Source organism: Genypterus blacodes, unplaced genomic scaffold (assembly GCF_046128005.1).
Source record: "Genypterus blacodes isolate CSIRO-AG114 ecotype Tasmania unplaced genomic scaffold, CSIRO-AGI_Gbla_v1 ptg000021l_1, whole genome shotgun sequence".
NCBI lineage: Eukaryota > Metazoa > Chordata > Actinopteri > Ophidiiformes > Ophidiidae > Genypterus > Genypterus blacodes.
In genome coordinates this window covers 9,400,639-9,421,526 of record NW_027466834.1, presented here as the reverse complement: position 1 = coordinate 9,421,526, position 20,888 = coordinate 9,400,639, and the positions used below count along the sequence as shown (strand labels likewise).

The 20,888-nt window shown below is 41.2% G+C and overlaps 2 protein-coding genes and 1 long non-coding RNA gene across 3 annotated transcripts; 1 reads left to right on the top strand and 2 right to left on the bottom strand.

Moving 5' to 3' along the window:
- Positions 1 to 853: 853 nt before the first annotated feature.
- herpud1 (homocysteine-inducible, endoplasmic reticulum stress-inducible, ubiquitin-like domain member 1) lies at positions 854 to 8,529 on the bottom strand. Its single transcript, XM_076141936.1, has 8 exons — positions 8,151 to 8,529; positions 7,581 to 7,658; positions 6,714 to 6,788; positions 5,119 to 5,348; positions 4,897 to 5,007; positions 4,436 to 4,807; positions 3,424 to 3,544; positions 854 to 2,713 (listed from the first exon to the last, which is right to left on the bottom strand). Exons 1-8 carry the CDS (start codon positions 8,292 to 8,294, stop codon positions 2,519 to 2,521), a joined length of 1,326 nt encoding a protein of 441 aa, XP_075998051.1. The 5' UTR covers positions 8,295 to 8,529; the 3' UTR covers positions 854 to 2,518.
- A 452-nt stretch (positions 8,530 to 8,981) lies between these two features.
- LOC142991804 (uncharacterized) lies at positions 8,982 to 11,202 on the top strand. Its single transcript, XR_012960995.1, has 3 exons — positions 8,982 to 9,143; positions 10,331 to 10,513; positions 11,114 to 11,202. It is a non-coding gene; the product is annotated as an uncharacterized LOC142991804 (long non-coding RNA).
- Positions 9,150 to 19,572, bottom strand: slc12a3 (solute carrier family 12 member 3). The gene is made up of 26 exons (XM_076141935.1): positions 19,291 to 19,572; positions 18,780 to 18,908; positions 18,568 to 18,643; positions 18,364 to 18,459; positions 18,146 to 18,285; positions 17,844 to 17,954; positions 17,550 to 17,661; positions 17,230 to 17,360; positions 16,993 to 17,077; positions 16,747 to 16,904; positions 16,465 to 16,572; positions 16,195 to 16,318; positions 15,726 to 15,827; positions 15,455 to 15,610; positions 15,246 to 15,345; positions 14,823 to 14,934; positions 14,405 to 14,542; positions 14,211 to 14,317; positions 14,021 to 14,103; positions 13,777 to 13,845; positions 13,443 to 13,541; positions 13,251 to 13,362; positions 11,107 to 11,193; positions 10,333 to 10,471; positions 10,088 to 10,155; positions 9,150 to 9,962 (listed from the first exon to the last, which is right to left on the bottom strand). Exons 1-26 carry the CDS (start codon positions 19,570 to 19,572, stop codon positions 9,821 to 9,823), a joined length of 3,066 nt encoding a protein of 1,021 aa, XP_075998050.1. The 3' UTR covers positions 9,150 to 9,820.
- Between the last annotated feature and the right edge of the window lie 1,316 nt (positions 19,573 to 20,888).

Here is a 20,888-nt window from a genome sequence, read left to right as displayed (position 1 = left end):
CTCATCTAAACTTCAGTTATCTGACACACAAAAAAAACATGAAAGCTTCTCCACAGCCAATCAGAGGGGGGTAACTTGTGTGTGTCCTAAAAGTACAAACATTACCTCAAAGTTGCTTTTCATGCAAAGATTAGTCTAAGTAAACTGGTCAAAGTACACCAGAGTACACATTCAATATCATAGGTGCTGAAACATTCAGTGTGAACATATCAGCTATTGAGATAATGAGTACATAAGCTAAATGTTAAAACAGAGACTAAGTACAATATCAAAAAGCAGAATACCAGGTTATGGTACATATATCACTGAATAGATGGTGCATTGATCAACAGAGTGAACTATGTAGTAACAAAGTGGCTATTTATGATCAAAAAACACAAACCAGTCTAAAACTGACCACTTTTACCTGTCATTTTTTGAAAAACATCACCATGTTCTTGTCCTTAATTCTTATCAAATACTCATATTAGATAGGTCAACACTCATTAGAGTTCATACCTCTGCCAAGGCCCAACAGCTTTCTAATTATAGCTCAGACTCCTAGTGGTGAAATTATCCAGGTTATTTCCTCGACCATGATCTCACCTTCCCCCAACAAGTCAACAAGCTGAATCGTTCACTCACTGATCTTGATAACTTCCACCTACAAACATCTATTTACTCCAGAGCACAAGAGCTACTGGAGAAAAACAGGTCTTCCACAAAGGGTGATGTTGTGGACGTAGTCCCTTTGATTGATCCTGAAGACACAAATAGATATTTTTTACAGACCTATTTACCGACCTACTGTCCTTACAAACCAATTGACAACAAACATCAACACAAGAAGAAATAAACATCAAATCCTTTAAACTGGATTACTTATTGCATTCTTTATTGCATGTCAAACTCAGCACACATAATTAGCACTCACCAATAACCAAATTCAAAGGTGGATGATCTCCCAATATCATGACTACACTTGGTGACCATTACAAGTACCAGAAGAAAATGTAGCAAAGAAGAATAGAATTTACTTAAACATGACAAACAGGTGACTCAGTAGCAAGAAATGTACCTTCACAGTAAGCCAGCATCCCTAGTTCATTACTTAGAATATGAAATGACTGCAAGTAAAAGACATGTAATGTAAAGATTTGTGACTGAGACCTTAGGCTGTATTGTTTGAGTATTTGAACACTTGTTTGTTGAGTTAATAGTCAAGTACCTTACTATTATGCTAACAATTATCTTTCGTGAACAAAGTAGTTTAGTTTAGACCTGAAATGGAGCTGGAAGTACGTAGAAGTAATAAATATTGTGTAATTTAGCATTGATAAACATGCAAATACTCCCAATAACAAAAATGGTTATCAGGGCAAGGGCCCTTAAAATAATAAAATTAGATCTCTATTAGGTGAAAATAGAAACTAGCTGGGAGTTCAAATTTAATTCTGTCTCTTTAAAGACATAATCCTGTGCTTATCTCAATAAGTCAAACAGCAGGTGTCTCTCTAAGCTGACAATTAAGTTACTGATTAGTTTGATTAAAAAAATTCCAGCAACCCTGAAATTTAAAAAGAAACAACAACAAATAAAGAGCTCTCAACAATATAAGCATCAAGAAGAGCAATCGCCTCTCAGTATGATTACAAGCTTGCATAATTTACATATTGTAAAGTGCTGTGTGTGCATATATACACAATATATTTACAAATGGTTTAATTCGTTACTATGCCAATATCTCTATTGTGCAGAATATATAGCCAGACAGAAGTAGTCAGCTTTGTATTTGGTCACAAATATCATCTCCTTCCCAAAACATTCTGAAACTCTAGCATGAGAAACTTCACTCCAAACTAGGACTAGATCATCCTACAAACTCTGACAGAATGAAGTGAATTCTGTTGGTTTTGTTAAAATAAAATAAGTAATTCTGATGTACTTTCTGAACAAGTCATTTGTTGGTCCCTGAACTACTGTCCCATGTCACAATTGACATCTAATGAAATGATAATAATATATGAAACTTGTTCCGAGTTGATGGTTGAACCTAAGAATGTGCATGTACCGCAAACCACCTGAGGGAGAATTGTTTAGCCTCACTGGTCATATGTGAACATGTAGCATTGGCTGTATTTTCAAGAATTGAGAGGTTTTTATCCTTCAGCCGCCACCTACTGCTTATTTTAGGTAAAGGAAACAACCAGCTATGGCTGTGTGCTTTCCTGTAATGCACAAGTCGGAAAACAGAGGGACCTTAGCCAGCTGACAGTGACCACTGGGTTATGAAAGATTGAGAGAAAGTGCATATTTGGTCAGATATAGAGCTGGAGTCATTTTCTCCATTAAACAGTTCCAAATTTCCCTTGTGATTACTAGTCAGCAGTCATGGTTACTGCGATGATGCAATGATCCATCCTTAGGATCAAGCCCAGATTTTTGGCAATTCACAGATCCTGAACCGCTTGAATCGCTGGTGTCTTCACTTGTTTCACAGTCAATGAAATTCTTTTGAATCTTCTGTCCCATCATATGCTCAGTTGACCACACCCTGAGGTGCCTCAGGAATAAGTGAGGAGAAGAAGGTTTTGAAGAAAACCCAGAGTGTCCACATGGCTGACACCCTGTGAGGAGGCACTAAAACTGCTGTCATCGGTCCGGGTTGATCAGATCCCTCCACTGCAGCAGCATCAGCCGCTTCCTCTGCTTCTCCGTCATCAAGCTCTTCAGGCTGGAGGTATTGGACAGAAAGTCATCATTAAAACACGCCATTAAAGACACTTTCACCGATGTGTGCACAACTCTCGCTATATTCTATTATATGTGAATAGCATTCTCGTTCTTTTACATGGACCCTACACACAGGATATGGTATCTTCCCCATGATTGTGTCGCCGACTGAACCAGACTGAGAGACAATTTAAAGGCTTAGGAAACCTTCACAGGTGATTTGAGTTAATGAGCTGATTAGAGTGAGACACCATGAGGCTACAATATATTAAGAGTTTCACTTTCTGAATTGAATTACTGAAATAAATGAACTTTTCCACAATATTCTAATTGATTGAGATGCACCTGTATATAATGTCAAGTTGGATGCCTTTCTTTTTCAAATATTCTTGACAACTTGAGTAACTTTTCAAATAGAGACAGCAAGGACTGCCATGGACCAGATTCAAACCCACAACCAGTATTGTTTACCTCATATGGGGATTTTTAAGCAACGAGTTTTGTTATTCAGCACATTTCTAAATCATGTTACTTCCCTCCATCTGTGTATTTCCTTAGTTTTGCTTTCACCGCAATGCAGCTTCTGTACATAGCGTGCGTGTTAATACTTCCTGTCATGCCTCAGAACACTGGGACCCGGGCTGCCCAGGGAAATGTATACATGTGGAAATAAATCAAGGTGGGTTAGGATGGAAAAATCAAATTTCTTACTGGATTTGGCTGTGGGTCTCTGTTCTCATTCTGCTGGTTGTGCTGGGCCTCAAGGGGGTGCAGAGGGTTCTGTCCTTGGACCTGCACTCTCCTTCTGAATGGAAACCAACCAGCGGTGTGTCTGTGGCAGAGGAGAATAGTGAAGAGCTTTCAATAAATGCAAAGAGGTTTGGTGCCTTGTGAGCAGCAGGAAGCAGGCTTGATTTACTAAAGAGAGAGAGAGAGAGAGAGAGAGAGAGAGAGAGAGAGAGAGAGAGAGAGAGAGAGAGAGAGAGAGAGAGAGAGAGAGAGAGAGAGAGAGAGAGAGAGAGAGAGAGAGAGAGAGAGAGAGAGAGAGAGAGAGAGAGAGAGAGAGAGAGAGAGAGAGAGAGAGAGAGAGAGAGAGAGAGAGAGAGAGAGAATAGTGGCAGTGCATTCAAGTCAAGCTAAGTGAGCTAAACTTTTATTCAGACTGAAGTGGCTGATCTAATAATATGACTTCATGGGTGCTTTCACTTTTCTTTTGAGAATGAATGTAGCAGTTCCAGTGAATTCTGTCAGTCAGTATTTTTTCGTCTTTCACACATTAAACCTTGCATTTGCTACAGCTGCTCTGGATGGTGCGTTCCCTTTTGGAGGAGAAGTGGAGTTTCACACTGTAGTGTCACATCCCTGAATAAACAAACTTAAACGTGTTTTTGCTTGTTCTTCAGTCATAACTGAGCCACTGAAGTTTGCTTTGTGCTCTGAACATCCTCTGAACATCTTGCTGCATCACTTGTTTGCACTTATCTCCTGTATGACAGGTTTGATGGTTACACAACCCTGAGGGCCGTTCAAAATCCTTCCACTGACATTCTCTTCTTTGCAGCTATCCCCAGTGCCTTCTTGAATACATTGCAGAAGTATTAGAAATGTTTGGAGTATACAGTGCTTTTGTTTAAATCCCAAATGCCTGTAGATGACCCTGTTTTAGACTCTTGACACCTTTAAAATGTTGGTGTGTAAGCGGTAAACATCAGACTACACTTACAGGTACATGAGGAGGAGCGTGCTCATCACCATGATAAACCGACTCAGACTGGAGTTGAAGTAGACGATCGTGAGCAATACACCAAATCGTGCGGCGGAGTACATCCAGTCTAGCCAATCGCGGTCCACGTCCTCTTCGTCCTCCATCACAGGCCCGCCCTGTGCATTGATACGGATGTTCTGATTGGCCCCAGCAGGGTTGATAAATGCAGCGTCCTGTGCTGGATTCTGATTTGCTGGCAGGTTGTTGATGGGGTTCTGATTGGCTAAGGGGGCTGGGACGGGTGCTTGGTGGGCAGAGACAGGAGGATACGGGCCAATGGTTGTTGATGACGCCGAGGGGACGGTGCCTGCTGCTGCCCAAGCTGCGTGGCTGGTGGAAAGAAAGACAGACCTTAGATTACTTTTACCTAATATTAAATAAATGTGGTAATTCTGCATTGTTTATGATTTACAACTCACTATTGCATGTAATACTGTCTGGCATAGACGTGCTGGAGCCACAGTAGCTGCTGAGGGCTGTACAGAGAGTAGTTGGGGAAGGCTGGCTGGGTCATCTCTGGAGCTGCAGGCCTGAAAGAAAAGGAGGAGAGATAAGAGAGAGGTGACTCAGAGTCAAAGTCGTTGCCAAGTCATGTCAAAGTTATCTGAAAATGAGACCGAAAAGGCTCCAAGTTGGCTTACACAGCAGCGTGGGGCCATGCAGGAGCAGCTGGCGTCTGTGTTTGAGCCGGGTCAGCAGCTGACATAGTAGTCTGCCTCCTCTGCCTCAGCTCTGGCGTGTTGGGCTCCTGGACTGGTGAGGGGATGCTGGGGCTGGCTGAGGCTGCTGGGGGTGTGGGGTTCAGGTCCGGGCTGGTTGAGATGTTGTGGGATGAATGAGGCGGAGAGTGCGGCTGTTCTGCCACTTTGGTCTGCAGGGACAAGCAAGAAGATGTATTTGTAAAGAGCCTCTCTCTGAACCGTTAAACTTGTTGCAATAAAACACAGCATACATGCAAAAACGAGAGTACACCCACACACACACAAACGCACACACACCTCCTGTGCGTACAGTGAATGTTTTCCTACACCACACCTGCTCGGCATACAAATGAGATTGAAGGGAGAGCTGCTTCAAACCTCATGAGGATTTCTGATAGTGATTTGAAACTCAAATGAGCAATCGTTCTCTAAAAGCAGCTGAAGTGAAACCGGTTCACTGTGGACGGTAATGAAGGAGGCGGTGATGAAGTGCGCCTCTACATGAACCAGCTGAGCACGCCGTCTTATGGAATTTGGGATCCACCCAGGTTTTCAAAGCCAATGTCAATTATAAGTGACATAGGAGACTCTGTTACACACTGTGTTACCTTGAGCAGGTTTGCTGAGATATTCACAGACCGCCTTTTTTCTAATCCTTCTTTTTCTTTCTTTTTCAGGGTTTGAAAGAGGGCAATTCAACCGCTACGCCATTCAGTTAATACCTACAGATGTGTGGTGGCTGTGCTGGTGCCATCATCATACATGCCGCTTCGGAAACTCATGTCTTACACGCTCTGGTAACCCCCACAGCGTCTTCCTGCAGCTGTCGCTCAAATGTTTCTGTGTACCTACAGCAGGCTGTCAGACCAGAGTAGATACGTGTCACGTTGCACTGCTTACCTCACATTTTGAAGTGAATTGAAAAGCCAGTTTTTGGCCCCGCTCCATAGCTGGGTGGAGCATGCTGGCTGCTCGTATTACAATGGAATTTCAATACAATCGTTAGTTTTGTTGAAACAATTCTGTTGAAACAATCCACAAAGAGTGGTGTGCACTGAGCAAAAAGAAGCCAGCTTCCTCAACGCTGTACTGCAGGGTGAAACATCCTGGTTTAGAAGAGCGATTGGTCCTGTTCTGTTCTGTGATACATGTTTTAGCGCTGGTAAGCCTTAAAGTTACTATATAAGGAAAAATGTTATGATTGATTGACAAAGCATCAGCTGCCTCAGTCTAAACGCTTCACTTTATATGTCAATAGATTGAATCCATGCCCAGGGTGTAAAGTGTGAAAGACTCGAGCCATGCAGACAGCACCAATAAGGACTGGTTGTGTACGGCTCTACGCAGCTTGGGTAGGATTCAAAAGCAGAAGAAAAACACCAATAGATTCCTCGCTTTGACTACTCCATGATCAAAACCCTTGGCTGAACCTGGCCAAGCAGCAGCTGAAGTGACAAATCCAACATCCACTTCCCTCTGTTGCATTCTAAGGGAAGATAGATTTAGTTGATATATTAGCAAACATCATTTCTCACCTTAGGTCTAGCTCCAAGTGATGTAGGCGGATTACGGATAGTGCACACCAGGTGCAGCATGGGAATGGAGTCCATCTGAGAAAACATGAAAGTCTGATTAGAAAGACTACGTGGCAAAAACACACTGAGCCATTTGAACACAAGAGGAAAAGCAGAAATCCACTTATGCAAAGTATCGGGCTGTTTCAGTAATGGTGAATGCAAATCTACAAATCTTTTTACATTTTTTTCATCCACAAAAGAGGTGGGCAGAATCAGATAAAAGAGTATAAATAGAGAGATAGGTAGAGGGTTTGCTCTGTGTCCATAATCAAATTGTCTAAGGATGGATATTGGCACTATGTCCCTGAAACTCTAAGCAGAGCCAAAGACGGCATCTTTTTGGGTTCATCCCTTCTTTGTGAGGAACGTTCTGTTGGCTTACAACTCATTCCGTCTCTTGTTCTGCAATATGATCCTCCGATGGGATTTGCAGAGACAAACTATGAACCAAAAACGTGAAACATAATACAGGCGTTCTCGTGAATACAGCTTTTATAAACGACAACAAGCCTTTTACAGGCTGTGAAAACCCTTTTACGGCCACATATCCATCCATTTGCATTCTCAGACAAAGATTGGTTAAGTTTGGAGTCAAGTTGCAGGCACACCGTAAGCACGCAACTTAAAAAATGTAAAGTATTAAATCTAAATAACAGGTTTTTGCAATTGTTTAGGTAAATGTCCAAACTTTTCCAACTTAAATACCAAATCCTGAAGTCAAGCTCCAAACTGTACATGCAATAAACCTCATGTTCAGTGTTTGTAAGCACTTCATTGTACACATAAAGCACAACATTTGAAGTATATTCACACACACACACATACCTGTCTGAAGAGATCCTGAATGTGCAAGTGGTCAGGCAACAGCTTGCCAGAGTAAATCAGTCTCTGGTCACTCACAGGCTACAAATGAAAAGGAAAGCAAAGTTAAAAGTTGAAACAAAGTTAAGTGTTAAGAACTAGAATAAATCAGATATGAACTGGGGTCTGGTTTGGGTTGTAATGCTGAGGAACAACATCGTGGCCTTGTTTATGGTCCCACGTGTATTTGGGGCATAGACCTGAAAACGTGTCAAAAATATCCTTTAGTTCCTGTCTTGAACATAACACACGGAAGATAAAACATACATAAATGAATGTGTAAAGAATAATAGGTATATACATGGAATTGGTTCCATTATCCGGAACAGCAATTAGTGGTTCGGTACAAAGGGATACAAACAGTGCTTGACTTTGTTTTGGCTGTTAATCACACTGGAATACTCTCGACAAAGCCCCCCCCCCCCCCCCCCCCCCCCCACACACACACACACACACACACAGCTCGTTTCCGGAGTGTAACATACCGTAACACCGCTCCGAGCTAAGTAACATTAGCCAGCAAACACAACTCACCGGCTTTGTAGGGAAGACAGTGGACAGATGCGTCTTCAGGTCTTTAATAGTCCAATGGAGACAGACGCCGTGGACCGTCTGGTCTTCATGGGCCTGGTTGGGCGTTTTTATAACGAGAGAAATCGTTTGTTGTTGAAGGTCCATTTTCTGACTTTCTCGGTTTTGTCTGAACGCAATCCACTAGCTTCAAATTTAACCCCGCAAACGTCACAATGAGAAATTGTGCAACAAATTTGCGTCGGAGAAAATCGGAGAAAAGTTAATTTTGGTCTCCAGGGTGAAGTTCCTGTAGGGTAGTGGATGTTGAAGTGTGTGTGCCGAGGAGGAATGTTGTTTCCAAACACTCTGTGGCCTCCTCTGGTTGGCTACCGGCCGCTCGTGCACCGACGTGGAAGCTCGGGGAGTCGCCCTACTCTGCGCATGCGCAACTTGGAATAACAGTTACAAAGATCAGCTAATGAGAAGATCCTCAGCTTCGTTTTTTTTCCAAACAAAAAATTATGAGCCGTCAATGTCAGCTCACATATGACATGGGTTTGGCCAATTAATGTGACCAATTAATGGCCATTTGGTGTACGAAAATTTGTGAATTATTTAGGAAAAAATATATTCATAGTTCAGCTGTACTGTGGATTTGAACTGGAGTCACTAATTAACAGACTCGGCATGACATAATCTATAACTTGTAACATTATAAGGAGACCAACATTTCCTATTCCCTTCAAATCGTAAAAAAAAAAACAGTTCTGCCAATCATGAATATTGTTTTATACACCCTATTGATACAAAAACACATTCTGACAGTGAATATAAAATTAGTTTCTGCTACTTTCTCACACATAGGTTGACGCATTTGTTTCCCATAAACAGAGGCAGAGTGGAAGCTCTCTCCACCTGTCGTCAAAGATCTTCGAGCAAACCTGTTTTGGCCCATGAAGAGGCTTCAGCTGTATTATGTACAGCCACATTTACAAATACTTATGCCGAAATTAGGTCACTCTCAGCAGATATTCTGACTACCACAGGTGTCATAAGTGTTATAAGTGCAGCTAAAACATGATTAATGGTCACATTACAGTAAGCTGTGGTGTTATCTGGGTTTCAGTATTATGTCATGGTTTACTGACACATCCAAATATTGTTGCATCATCCTCAGAGGTTGGATAACGGCGAAAGAGAAGCACCTGTGCAGCTGATAAGGATTCAGAGTTTCAAGGATTTTCAGCAATTTGCGGCTTCATACAGCTGAGAATCTACCAGCTGTTTAGTCTGAGGCTTAGAACTTATCAATCAAAAGGCGTACTTGTTCATTTGATACTGTGTATGTGTTTATATATGTGAAGACAAATATTGAAACTGGTTCCTTGCAACAGTATAAACATGGATTTGACATTAATTTATTTTCTTTAAATTTGCTCATTGTCATAATAATAAGTCATATTGGACAGAAAGCAGCTAAACTAAAACTTTACCCATACATATACGGTAAGATGGCTGATTATGTGCACATAATAAGATGATTCTGTGGTCATCATTTCAATAAAACATTGTCTTCACAATCAATAATCACAATCGCAAGAACAATTCTAACAGAAATGCCTGGCCTCTAACCCTAACCCAGCATAAACATACAGATCTTTATGATCATTTCCAAGCATGAGTTAATGATTTCATTGGCAGTAGAAGGTGAGAACATTTTGCTGGTTTCCTCTGACCAAAAGGACTGGAGGTGTGAGGTCCCGAGACAAAATGTCGAGCCATGCCATGTAGAGAGTACTGGGACACACTCCCCTCCTCCCCACTGGCATGGTGCTGTTAGGAAATACATATAACACAAACAGGAAAACACACCTTAATCTTAATGCGACCTTCAGGAGAATATTGTGTCCTTTCAAAGTGTTTGCCTGTACTGTAAATAAACGTTGCACTATGCTCACATCACAATCAGTGCAGCATCTCTGGAGTAGTCCTGTAGCACCTCATTCAGACGGATCTGACGGCGAGACTTAATGAAGAAGAAAATGTATTTATTGGTTCATAAGTTTGAAAACAACCATGTGCTTGGGCATGTGTCACTCAATGTGTGTGTGTGTTTGTGTGTGTGTGTGTGTGTGTGTGTGTGTGTGTGTGTGTGTGTGTGTGTGTGTGTGTGTGTGTGTGTGTGTGTCCTTGTATGTCAGACCTTAGCCATGTTCCTCTCAAACTCCTGGTCAGTGATCATCCAGGGCTCCTTCTGTCCTCTTGCTGGCCCAGAATCAGGGTCCTCCTTCAACTTGGTCTCCAAACTGAAGGGACTCACCATATTCTCAAACTGATGCACACTGGAGGACACACACCCAAAGATGCAGGGATTATGGATAAAAGTGAGTATTTTTGTAAATCAAGGGTGGATCCATCTGATCTTTTTGTTCTGTTTTAGTATATTTATCAAGTCAGGAACTAGATACCCAGAGCTTAAATACTGAACAGAATTTAAATATTATCATTATCTGCAAGTAACAGATGCGATTTAGTGTTGAGAGTTTGATGTCTAGTGACTGTTCTATTGCTCCCTGTATGATTGGAATATTACGTTTACTCAACGTGCCATGTGAGTGACAACATGTGAGTGACAACGTGGCAGGAAGTAGGTTTTTTTTTTCTGTAGCCACAAGGTGGTACCATAGCCATAGAAATAAGTGCTGAGTCAGCAGGTGTTCCTTCAATCTAAAGTGATCCCAGGGCTTTATGTTGCTGCCTTTATAGTTATCGAGTTTGTATTCTATATATTGTTTGTATTATTACGTACAGTTGCTTGGTATTATCTTCTGTCATTAATAATTTGTTACAGTTATGATTATGTTAATATTGTCTTGGTTGTGTCTAGGTTTTGTTATGTCCATGAACCTTATCACACTGCATGCATGTGTAGTATGAATCAGATAAGGCATCACATGATAAACGTTTGCCCTCTTACTTCCCAGGCTGGGGTTCCTGGTAGATGTTAGGAAGCACTTGGACATCATGGAAACCGAGTCTGAACTTCTTGATCAGCGCCAACACTCTGTGAAAAAAAGGAAGAAGGCTCACATTTGTGTGTGATTTGTGTTATACCCTTGCTTGTCACTACTGTACGTGCAAATATGTATATACATTGCATTATTAACTACATCGTTTTTTTGGTCATTGGTAAACAAGGGAAAAACCATGTGCATGTCATTTGGAGCAACACTGATACAGTAGATGGACCAATATTAGCTCATAACAGATACAGTATATCAGTATCAGTTTATTTGCATTGGCAGACATGAGTTTTCAGATATGTTAAGAAATACTGCAGTGCATAAATATATTCAGATGGAAATATACCTGCCATAAGGTCCAATTGGCTGTAAAAAATACTGTAGATATGAACTATACTGTATGTAAATTTGTCACACTGCCACATGCTGCTTGACTTGCAAAGTGAGGAAGTGATTTCATGCTACGGTGCACCACTATCTGGCTTTCATTACCTGAATTCAGATGAGAAGAAAACAACAAAAGACAAAGATCATTGGCCATTATGAAGCAATTGGAGCATTTAACAGTTTATCACTATCATTACTTTCTTGAGAGGCAGAAAATTAAAGGTAGAGCAATTTCAAATGTAAATCTTTGGATTCTTTGTCCTGCAGCAGTAATGCACTGCAGATGTTATGTTGAAAAGAAGGTTTTTGTTTTCCCCCTCTCAATTCATTTATAACCTTCAACGGCTGTGGCTTTCTGCTGTCGTCCTGTTTGTCAGAGTTTCAGTTCTCCTTTCTCTCTCACTCTCTCTCTCTCTCTCACACACACACATTCTCTCTCTCTCTGTCTCTCTTCCCTCCTTTATGTTACTTAAACAAGTAAAATACTACTAATAATACAAATAAATAAATAATCTGTAAATGGTAATGTACAGATTGCTCGTATATGTTGATTGCACCAAAAACCAGAACAAATTCCTTGTAAGTGAAAACTTACTTGGCAATAAAGCTCTTTTCTGATTCTGATTCTGATTCTGATGTGCTCCGCACACGGACTAAACTAGCAGAAGTGTGATAATGTGGCCTCACTAGTTTCACTTTGCCACTGAACACAACCTTTTTTTTATCTCCAACAGCAGATGTATTATAAACAACCCGACTGTTGAGGTCATCAGCTGCGGTCACCGCCACCTCGTCTCCTTATACATTTTGTTTACGTGTGTATCACATTCTACAAGTCCCAGTCAACATTTCTTTCTTCTCTCTGCCTCTCTCTCTTTTCCCCCTTCTTTCTGTATCAAAAAACAATCTCCAAAATGTCCCAAAACTGTCCCATGTCAAATTTTAACTTAATAGAAAGAACATTGATGGACTTTCTGGAAATACGATACTGTACCACGCTATACAGTACATTCAACCTGTTATTTGCACGACATGCCTCTTTGCGTTTTGAAACCAAAATTTGCATTGCGTTCACTTTGCGACCTTCCTGGTATACAGAAGAATGTGCTTCAGTTATCAAAAGGATTGGCAACTTGGATTTAATCAAGTTATTCTTGTTTTATTTTTTACCTAAACGTGAAAGCCATCATTTTCTGTATGTTCTCACTGCTGAAAACTAAGAGGCCACCATTACCAAACTATTACAAATGTTAAAGAGCTGAGTCACTTCAGATAACCAAACGTGTGTGGCCATAGAGAGCTACCCGCACCCAGTACCCCTACCCATCCTCCACGGAGGTAACACTGACAGATCTCAAGCAACTAACCCAAGCACATGTGGTAAAGAAAAACTAATATTAAGTATTATGATATTATTTCTAAGAAACTTTATTTTAGAGCAACATAGCCAAAGTACTGTTATTATTGTTATTATTATTGTCGGTTGGATATGAGTGTGCATATCAACCATCATTCTTCTGGGCACAAGAGGATACAGCTACATGTCTTGAAGATTATGGTCAAGAGATTTCCTGTTGCCAGTGTTCTGTATATTATGCCTTATTCATGTCATTTCAGTGTTTGGTTAAATGATCCAGAAGAGCGGTAAATAGAATTCCACTTCTAGACACCCCAATGACTGGATTACTCCTAGGCATGACACAGCACTCACTCTTCCCTCTGCTCCTCCTTCATGTTTGCGTCTCCACCAACAAACACCCGGACCTTACATCTGGCCCAGCGCCTCCGCCGAGTCAGCAGATAGGGCAGCAGCAGGGTCAGACCTGCTCAACCACACACATGCACAAAACAGTCATGATGACATTTGACCTATATTCATAGAGAAGATAAAAGATGTTCAGACCTCCATCATCAGATAGCCAGTACACATCAATGGTCTTCTTTCCTTGTTTATTCTGAAACACTGTGCCAAGCTGATGCTCTGGTGGGATGGACACAGGCACTGAAAACATAGTTGCAAAAATTGAAAAACTGTTATTACAGTAGTAGTAGAGTTTACTGTAGGACTGGACCCTACTGTTCCAGCTCCAAATACTTGCTTGTTACACTTTTTGTGGACAAAGTAGCCACAATGTGCTATTGTATTTCAGGTTTTCGCAAAGCTTTTATTTACTCAGTGAGTCTGAATAAATGCTGCCATGAATGAATCCCAATGATGTGATCATGCATATACATACATGTAGTGGTGGTTTGATGAGTGGAGATGATGTTTCCAGTCTCTGGTCCTCCGTCAAACCCTGGATTGACTTGAAGAGAAGAAAACAGGAATATGCCTCATTCAGTAGATTTACTCACGAAAAGTTTTTTTCAGTGACAAACAATGAATCAAGGTGGTACAACAGCCTCCTATTAATTATACAATTATTATTGCATGGCAAGCAATTTCCTTAATTATGTCAAACGCGAAATCTAAGTTCTCACTGTGGGCTTGAATTGGATGAGAGAGATCAAGTCCTTCCTTCATTCTCAGCACACACACACCGTACTGTAGGTCGAAAGCATTACTGAAACACACATATATTGTATTCATGAGTACATATGAAAACACAAACACACACTTTGGGGTGTCTGGAGTATTAATATGACGTAGATTCATTCACACTCTACTCACTGGAGAATTTCAATGTAGTCGTGTGCAGCTTGAGGCGTGTCGCTGCACCAGTCTGTCTTGAAACCCATCAGTAGGACATTAGGCTTAATACGACCCAAACCCGCCCCCTAGTGGACAGAATCAGAATCCAGCATACTTGATCATGTTCACTTAGAGTAGAATAAAATAAAATTAGTATAAAGTGCATTTCTGACCTGAAGCAACACATTAACTCCAGATTGTAAGTCTGCTGCCATCACCCCTCTGTAGAAGGACTTCACCTTACGTTTGTTCAACCAGTTGGCGTGACTGTTGCCGCTCACAGTCTCTACTGCAGATGGGGTGGGTTCAGCCTGAAAGACACAAGAAAGCATGTAGGGTCACAAATACACATTTATTTATTTTGACGTCAAACCTTTTTTTGGTTTTGACCATTTTTAATCATGTTAGGTCACTTGGAAACTCTATATTGTCCATAATCGGAACTGTGAGTGGGAACAAGTACGTTTTTTTCTTTGTGTGTGTACCCTGCCCCTCAACCAGTCATCAGTGGGACAGGCAATCCTGTACAAGAAGTGGCTATAGGGAATGGATGGGAGGGTACAGTATGTGTGTCGTCTGAGTTGAACTCACAGTGAGCACATTGCCGCACATCATGAGACTGAGGCCTTTAGTAAAAGCGCTGGCGAAATCCACTAGAGCTGGACGAGAGCTTGGAGGTCCCGTCAGGACCAAGATCTGAGGTCTGAAAGGACAGAAAGACTTTACATTTAGATTATCTTTGTTTCTTTGTTTTCATCCTGCATACAGGGGGAGTGAGGTGGAGAGCAGCTGGGTGTGAAGGGTGCAGGCCTCGTCTCCAGGAGCTCTTAAAGCAACAGAAGTGCAACTCTAGGGGGTTTCCTCTCCCTTGGATCAGCTGATTATCATGTTTTACTGGAATGTTTCTATCTGGCTGGCTTTGGTAAACATTGATGAAGTGGATTTAAAATTTCCCCCTGCTTTGGCCTTCACACCAAAAATGAACAACTTAAGCTGTGATCACATAAATCTGACCTGTAGTTCTTGACGTGGTCATCCACCTCATTGAGACCAACACAGTGGGACAGGGCGATGTTGTAAGATCCCGCCTGCACTGATGAGCCCCAGTTCACAGCTTATGACAGAGAGCAGAACAGTGCAGAAGAGACAACAGTTTGTGATGCGACATGAGGCAATTTCTGGCTAATAACTAACTGTGCATGTGGGTGAATTTGTGTGTTAACCTGGCTTCTTGTAGAGCACGTATCCCAAAAGAAACAGGACGACGCCGAAAGCAATGAGGGCTGCCCACCAAGTCAACAGGAACATGATTATCAAACAGCACACAGAGCCAAGCAGGGACACCCACTTATTGTAATACCTGAAGGATGGACGCCAACCTGTAAAGGACAAACACACTCAAACAGATTAATGGAAGAAGAATTTCAGAAGGCAGAGTACTTATGACTACAATAAATGAATGACATAACAGGCGTGATTATCTGAGTGCAGTACCTGGAGAATTGGTAATTGAAGCATGGAAGCAGCTGAAGTTGATGAGGGTGTAAGAACAGAGGAAGAAGTTGGAGATGATCGGAGCAATGGTGTTCAACTCAGCTGAAAGAGGACAAAGACAAAGCTTTAGTTAATTTGAATACCACATTAGGTTTATTAAGTTTGATTATAACAATAAGCACCTGTATTTAGAATCTCAAAGAAATTAAACTGATTTACTCATGTTAACCGAGGGCAAGGTGGGCTGGCAAATAAAGAAATAGGCAACTAAACAAACTAACTAAACGTACAACTTATAGTAGGGTAGCTTTTGTTTCGTGTTCCATGCAGGCCCATTCTATACACTAACCCTAACCCAGGTCTACTATAGGGCTTACAGTAACACGGTGTCAGTGACCTAGTTTGGACATAATTTCCCTGACTACTTAGTAGTGTTGGATGAGGTTAACAGTGGGCAAGAAATCCCTACCAATAAGGATGAAGCAAATGGCGATGATGTAGGTCAGGATGTAGCCTCTGAGTGGTTCATTATTCTTCCCATAACCTTTACCAAAGAAGCCGATGAGGGGGTAGAGTTTGTCCTCACATAGACACTAAGAATTCAGAAATAAAGAGATGAGGGCACAGTCAGTTACAGATGGACATGGTTACTGTGAAATTTCAAAGATTAAGTACACCATACAGTATACACTGAAATGTGTGTGTGTGTGTGTGTGTGTGTGTGTGTGTGTGTGTGTACCTGGAAGACTTTAGGAGCAGACACCAGACAGGCCAACGCAGATGACAATGTTGCTCCAAATATACCGGCAGTGATGAGGGGTGCAAAGCCTGACACCATGCTCATCGTCTGCAGAGGAAGAAAGCACTGTTCACTACTGGGAAAATTATACTTTTTTGACATTAAATGTTAAAATTTGTTACATTCTGTTGTACTTCATATACAGTATATGATTCAGAAGGTCAGCGTATCCAATAATCAGCATTGAGAGAAACAACATTTCCCTAATTTCCCTGTGTTGACCTGATAGTAGTTGCTGATGCCGTATGTGCATGTGTTGTTGTTGCTGCAGTCTGTGAAGTCCCATCCATAATGACAAGCCAGACCAACACACTCATCGCCACTGGAGGAGGAAAGGGTGTCATTCAACACACCAGATGCGTCTCGAACTACACAGGCACCTGCATAAACACACGTGAACAAAAACACACATTCACACAAATAAACATTACATAATTTCTTTGTTACTTTATAAGGTTCATACTTTACCAATGGTAGCGGTGATGATGAGGTAGGACAGAGTGGTCCAGAAAATAGCAAGGAGGGTTCCTTTGGGAATCGCCACCGTTGGGTCCTGATGACAGGAAGGGAGGAAAGTCAACATGTGGCACTGTCTCTCTGTTTATCTGTCTATTCTCCTGTCTGCTGTTTTGTGGTCAAGGGAAGAACCCATTAAGTTTTGGTGCTGATTCATATACAGTGAAATAATGAAGTAGACAAACACACCTTGAGATCTCCAGAGATATTTGCACCAGCCAGGATGCCTGTGGCCGAGGGGAAGAAAATGGAGAACATGCCAAAGAAGCTTCCGTCTTTCCCACGCCAGTTGGGCACAAAATTGGTGGCAAAGATGTCAGCTGTTGAAGGGTGAAACGTTAGATCTACGTCACAAGGTGTGAGTCACTAACTCATATAACTCACATTTGCCATAACATTGTCAAAGTGTTACCTTAATAACCTTAATAAAAAAACGTAATCGTAACATTTTAATGTGTAAGTGAAGAAGTTTGATAGTGCCTGATGTGAGGCTTTGACATCAGTGTCACCTTTATAGCCAAAGAAACCCTTGGCTTGTTTCTCTGGCGTGGCAGGAATGATTGTCCCAACGATGTAATTGACAAATGACACCATAATGACCAGGAAGAACAGAACCTGGGCCTGGGAAAGGAAAAAACACACAAACATGCAAAGTTGAGTCTGCTGTACTTTAATATTAGAAAGGACTATCAGATCATAATCTACCTGTACTGCATTACATCTAACATGACAAGTTATACTTATACTACTACCTATATACTGTGTGCCAGTCCACTGTGGTCTGTCATGTTAGCCGATCTAACCTTTGATTCCCATGCCATGCCAGCCAATGAGATGCCCAGGAGACACGTGACAGTGATGATGCCAATAATGCGGATGTCGTTTGTCTCATCCACTATGACAGCTCCATGACTCTGAGGAAAGATGGTCACAGAAAGGAGAGAGTATTTTGCTGGGGGACACATTGAGTGGATTTTACAGACAGACATTTCAATAAATGACTTGACTAAATAGGCATACATGACAAAGTGTTGCTGGAAATTTCTGAATTCTTGAAATATCTGACAAGTCTTAAAATTTGTGGGAAAAGATTACGCTGTCTTACATGCATGAGGTCTCGGACAGTCTCAGCAAAGCCAACAGTGTGCATGGCCACAGCAACAGCATTGGCAAAGGCAAAGATCAGACCGATGGAGCCACCGAGCTCTGGACCCAAGCTGCGGCTGATCAGGAAGTAGGTCCCACCTGAACACAACTTGAAGTTATTATACCTGCCTAATTTATACAAAACAACATTTTGGCTGTAATACTTCTTCTATAGACCTCCTTTGACCTTCCCATTTGTAGCAATGGCTGACGTAGAGAGTCCAGTGATCCCAGTTATACATGAGGACACCAAAATAATCACCCAGGTCAGACCTGACAGAAGCAAAACCCCAATTGAGACAGTATGAGGACTGAAAGCTTTTACAAACAGATGTAGCATGTATATTTGTGTGCTAGTTTGTTTAATTTAATTCAATTTACCTATACCAGCCTGAGCAGTGATCCAGGGCAGCCTCAGGTACAAGATCACCCCCCAGATATTCAACATACACCGTATCTACACACAGACACAGCTCAAGTCAAGTTTATTTACTATTTACTAGACAAAAGTCCAAATCACAGAGAAAATGTAGAGATTGGCTGTTAGAATCCTCAGAATGTACCGTATATATAAAGTAAATTCCTGTGCTCACCATGACTCCCTGCATCCAGCCAAAGCGAGTCGGTTCAGGTAGCGGCTCCTTTTCCTCCTTCTCTTCCTCCTCAGAGCTGAAGCCTCCTGCTGTTGTTTCCTCATACAAAGGAGGAGGGCTGGGATCATCCTGAATGATGAAAACATAATAATGAATGGATTTATGAAAAAACTATTATTTAAATTAAAGGGCACAAATTCCATATTTACATGAATATTGAGTTAGTTACAACTAGTTACCTGTTGTGAATTTCTGACTAGAAGGGAATCAAAACTAAAGTAACTTGTAAATGACAATTTAAGCTTACACTGGCAATTACAAAAGATTCATTTATAAACATGTGGCCTATTTGCTTGTGTGCATGTTTCTTATCACAATGACAATTAAGAACTTCTGACTTTTGGTCAACTTGGTGAGGGTGGGGCATGTGGCCAAACAAACACAAATCAGATCCAGAAATTTAAAATGATGTCTTAACCGTGTGAGATAGGGTGTAACAGAGACTCCTCACCTCAGGGTTGGCATGCAGCTGATACAGAGAAGGTCTGAGGCGCTTCCGCCTGCCCCACACCTCTGTTTTGGCGTAGAAGTCATAATGTGGTGGAGCGTCCAGAGTGTCGTAGCCAGATGAACCATCGGCTCCATGGGCTGACACACCATTCCCATCATTGTTCTGTTGGTAATATTCAGACACTTCAAATGCTCCTGATGTTGGCTTTCCATTGCTTACTGACAGAAGTCGAGGTCTGAAAGTATCGAGGTGAATCGTCTCATTGGCCACAGGTAACTCCATTCAAATGGATGGAATAGTTTAGCAGTGAAGATAGCCAAATCTTGTTTTCTTCCCAAACACAGCCAGCCACACAGATGAACTGAAGGAGGTTCTATTGTGATGGCTGGGTTTATAGCTGACCTGCAGGAAGAGCCTGAGGCCATCTACAAGCTGTGGTTCGGTAAGCAAACAAACTACAATTAATAGAGGAGTTATTGAGTGTGACATGGATAGTTTCAGCCCAGTCATGTAATGGCCTGACCCTTCACATGGGAGAACACAGGATTGTTTTGTGTCATAAATTAATGCAGGCAATGCACATGAAAAGACGTTTCAAAGTTTTTTCTTAACCCTTGATAACACTAAACAGTCAAACAATCAACTATCCAATCAGAAGCTGTTTTCCTTTCCTTTAGCATAATAAATATAAAATAAATCAGAGCCGCCTAAGTCAAAGAATATTAAGTCATTACTTTAAACAATAAATCTGGTATGGAATGTAATATGAAGAGATCCTCTGAGGTCAGGTTCCTCTTTCCAAAGCTAAATTGAAGTTGATCCTGTATAAATGAATTTATTGCAACATAGTAACTTTGTTGTTGTTGTATAGATTATTTTGTTTCTAATGCCAAAATCTGTTCAGATTATTTTATAACCACCGTGCAGGCCTGTTTTTGTTCCGGCTGCTTAATTTATGTAGGTGCAATCTTTAATGACTAATCTTGTACGGAGGCTTTGGTTAGTATGCAGGTTGTTAACAGCATCATTACACACTGACGTGATGGAGAGATAACCTTGACTGAGACAGCAAGACTTCAGCGTGTGCTTGTTCAGGAAAATACATTTGAATATCTTTGATGATAACTATATTCCATTCTTCCAGAATCAATTATTAATTGAAACTAAGTATAGTTTGTCTTTTTTTTGATAGACTTTTTCCACTTCACATCAGAGGTCATTTGATATTTGTTGACTTGTGCTGTTTTGTCTCCAATTGTAGAATTAGCTCAGAATCAAATAACTAAAACCTTGTGACTTTTTTTAACTGATGGATAACTGAACACAACACAGACCAGCTTGCTCAAAAGCAAAAACAAACCTAAACTTCTTGCACACATTTGTATGCTGTGTCCGGATTACCTCTTTTCTGTTGTCATTTGTGGATGTCTGTTTTTTTCAATATTTTTGTCAGATTTTCTTTTCATGTTGAGGGAAAATGAATTTACACTCAAAGCAGCCAGGCTGTTTAATTGCCTGTGACACAAGTTAAAGCAAACATTTAGAACAATGTTTAACCAGCACGCGCGCACACACACACACACACGCACACACACACA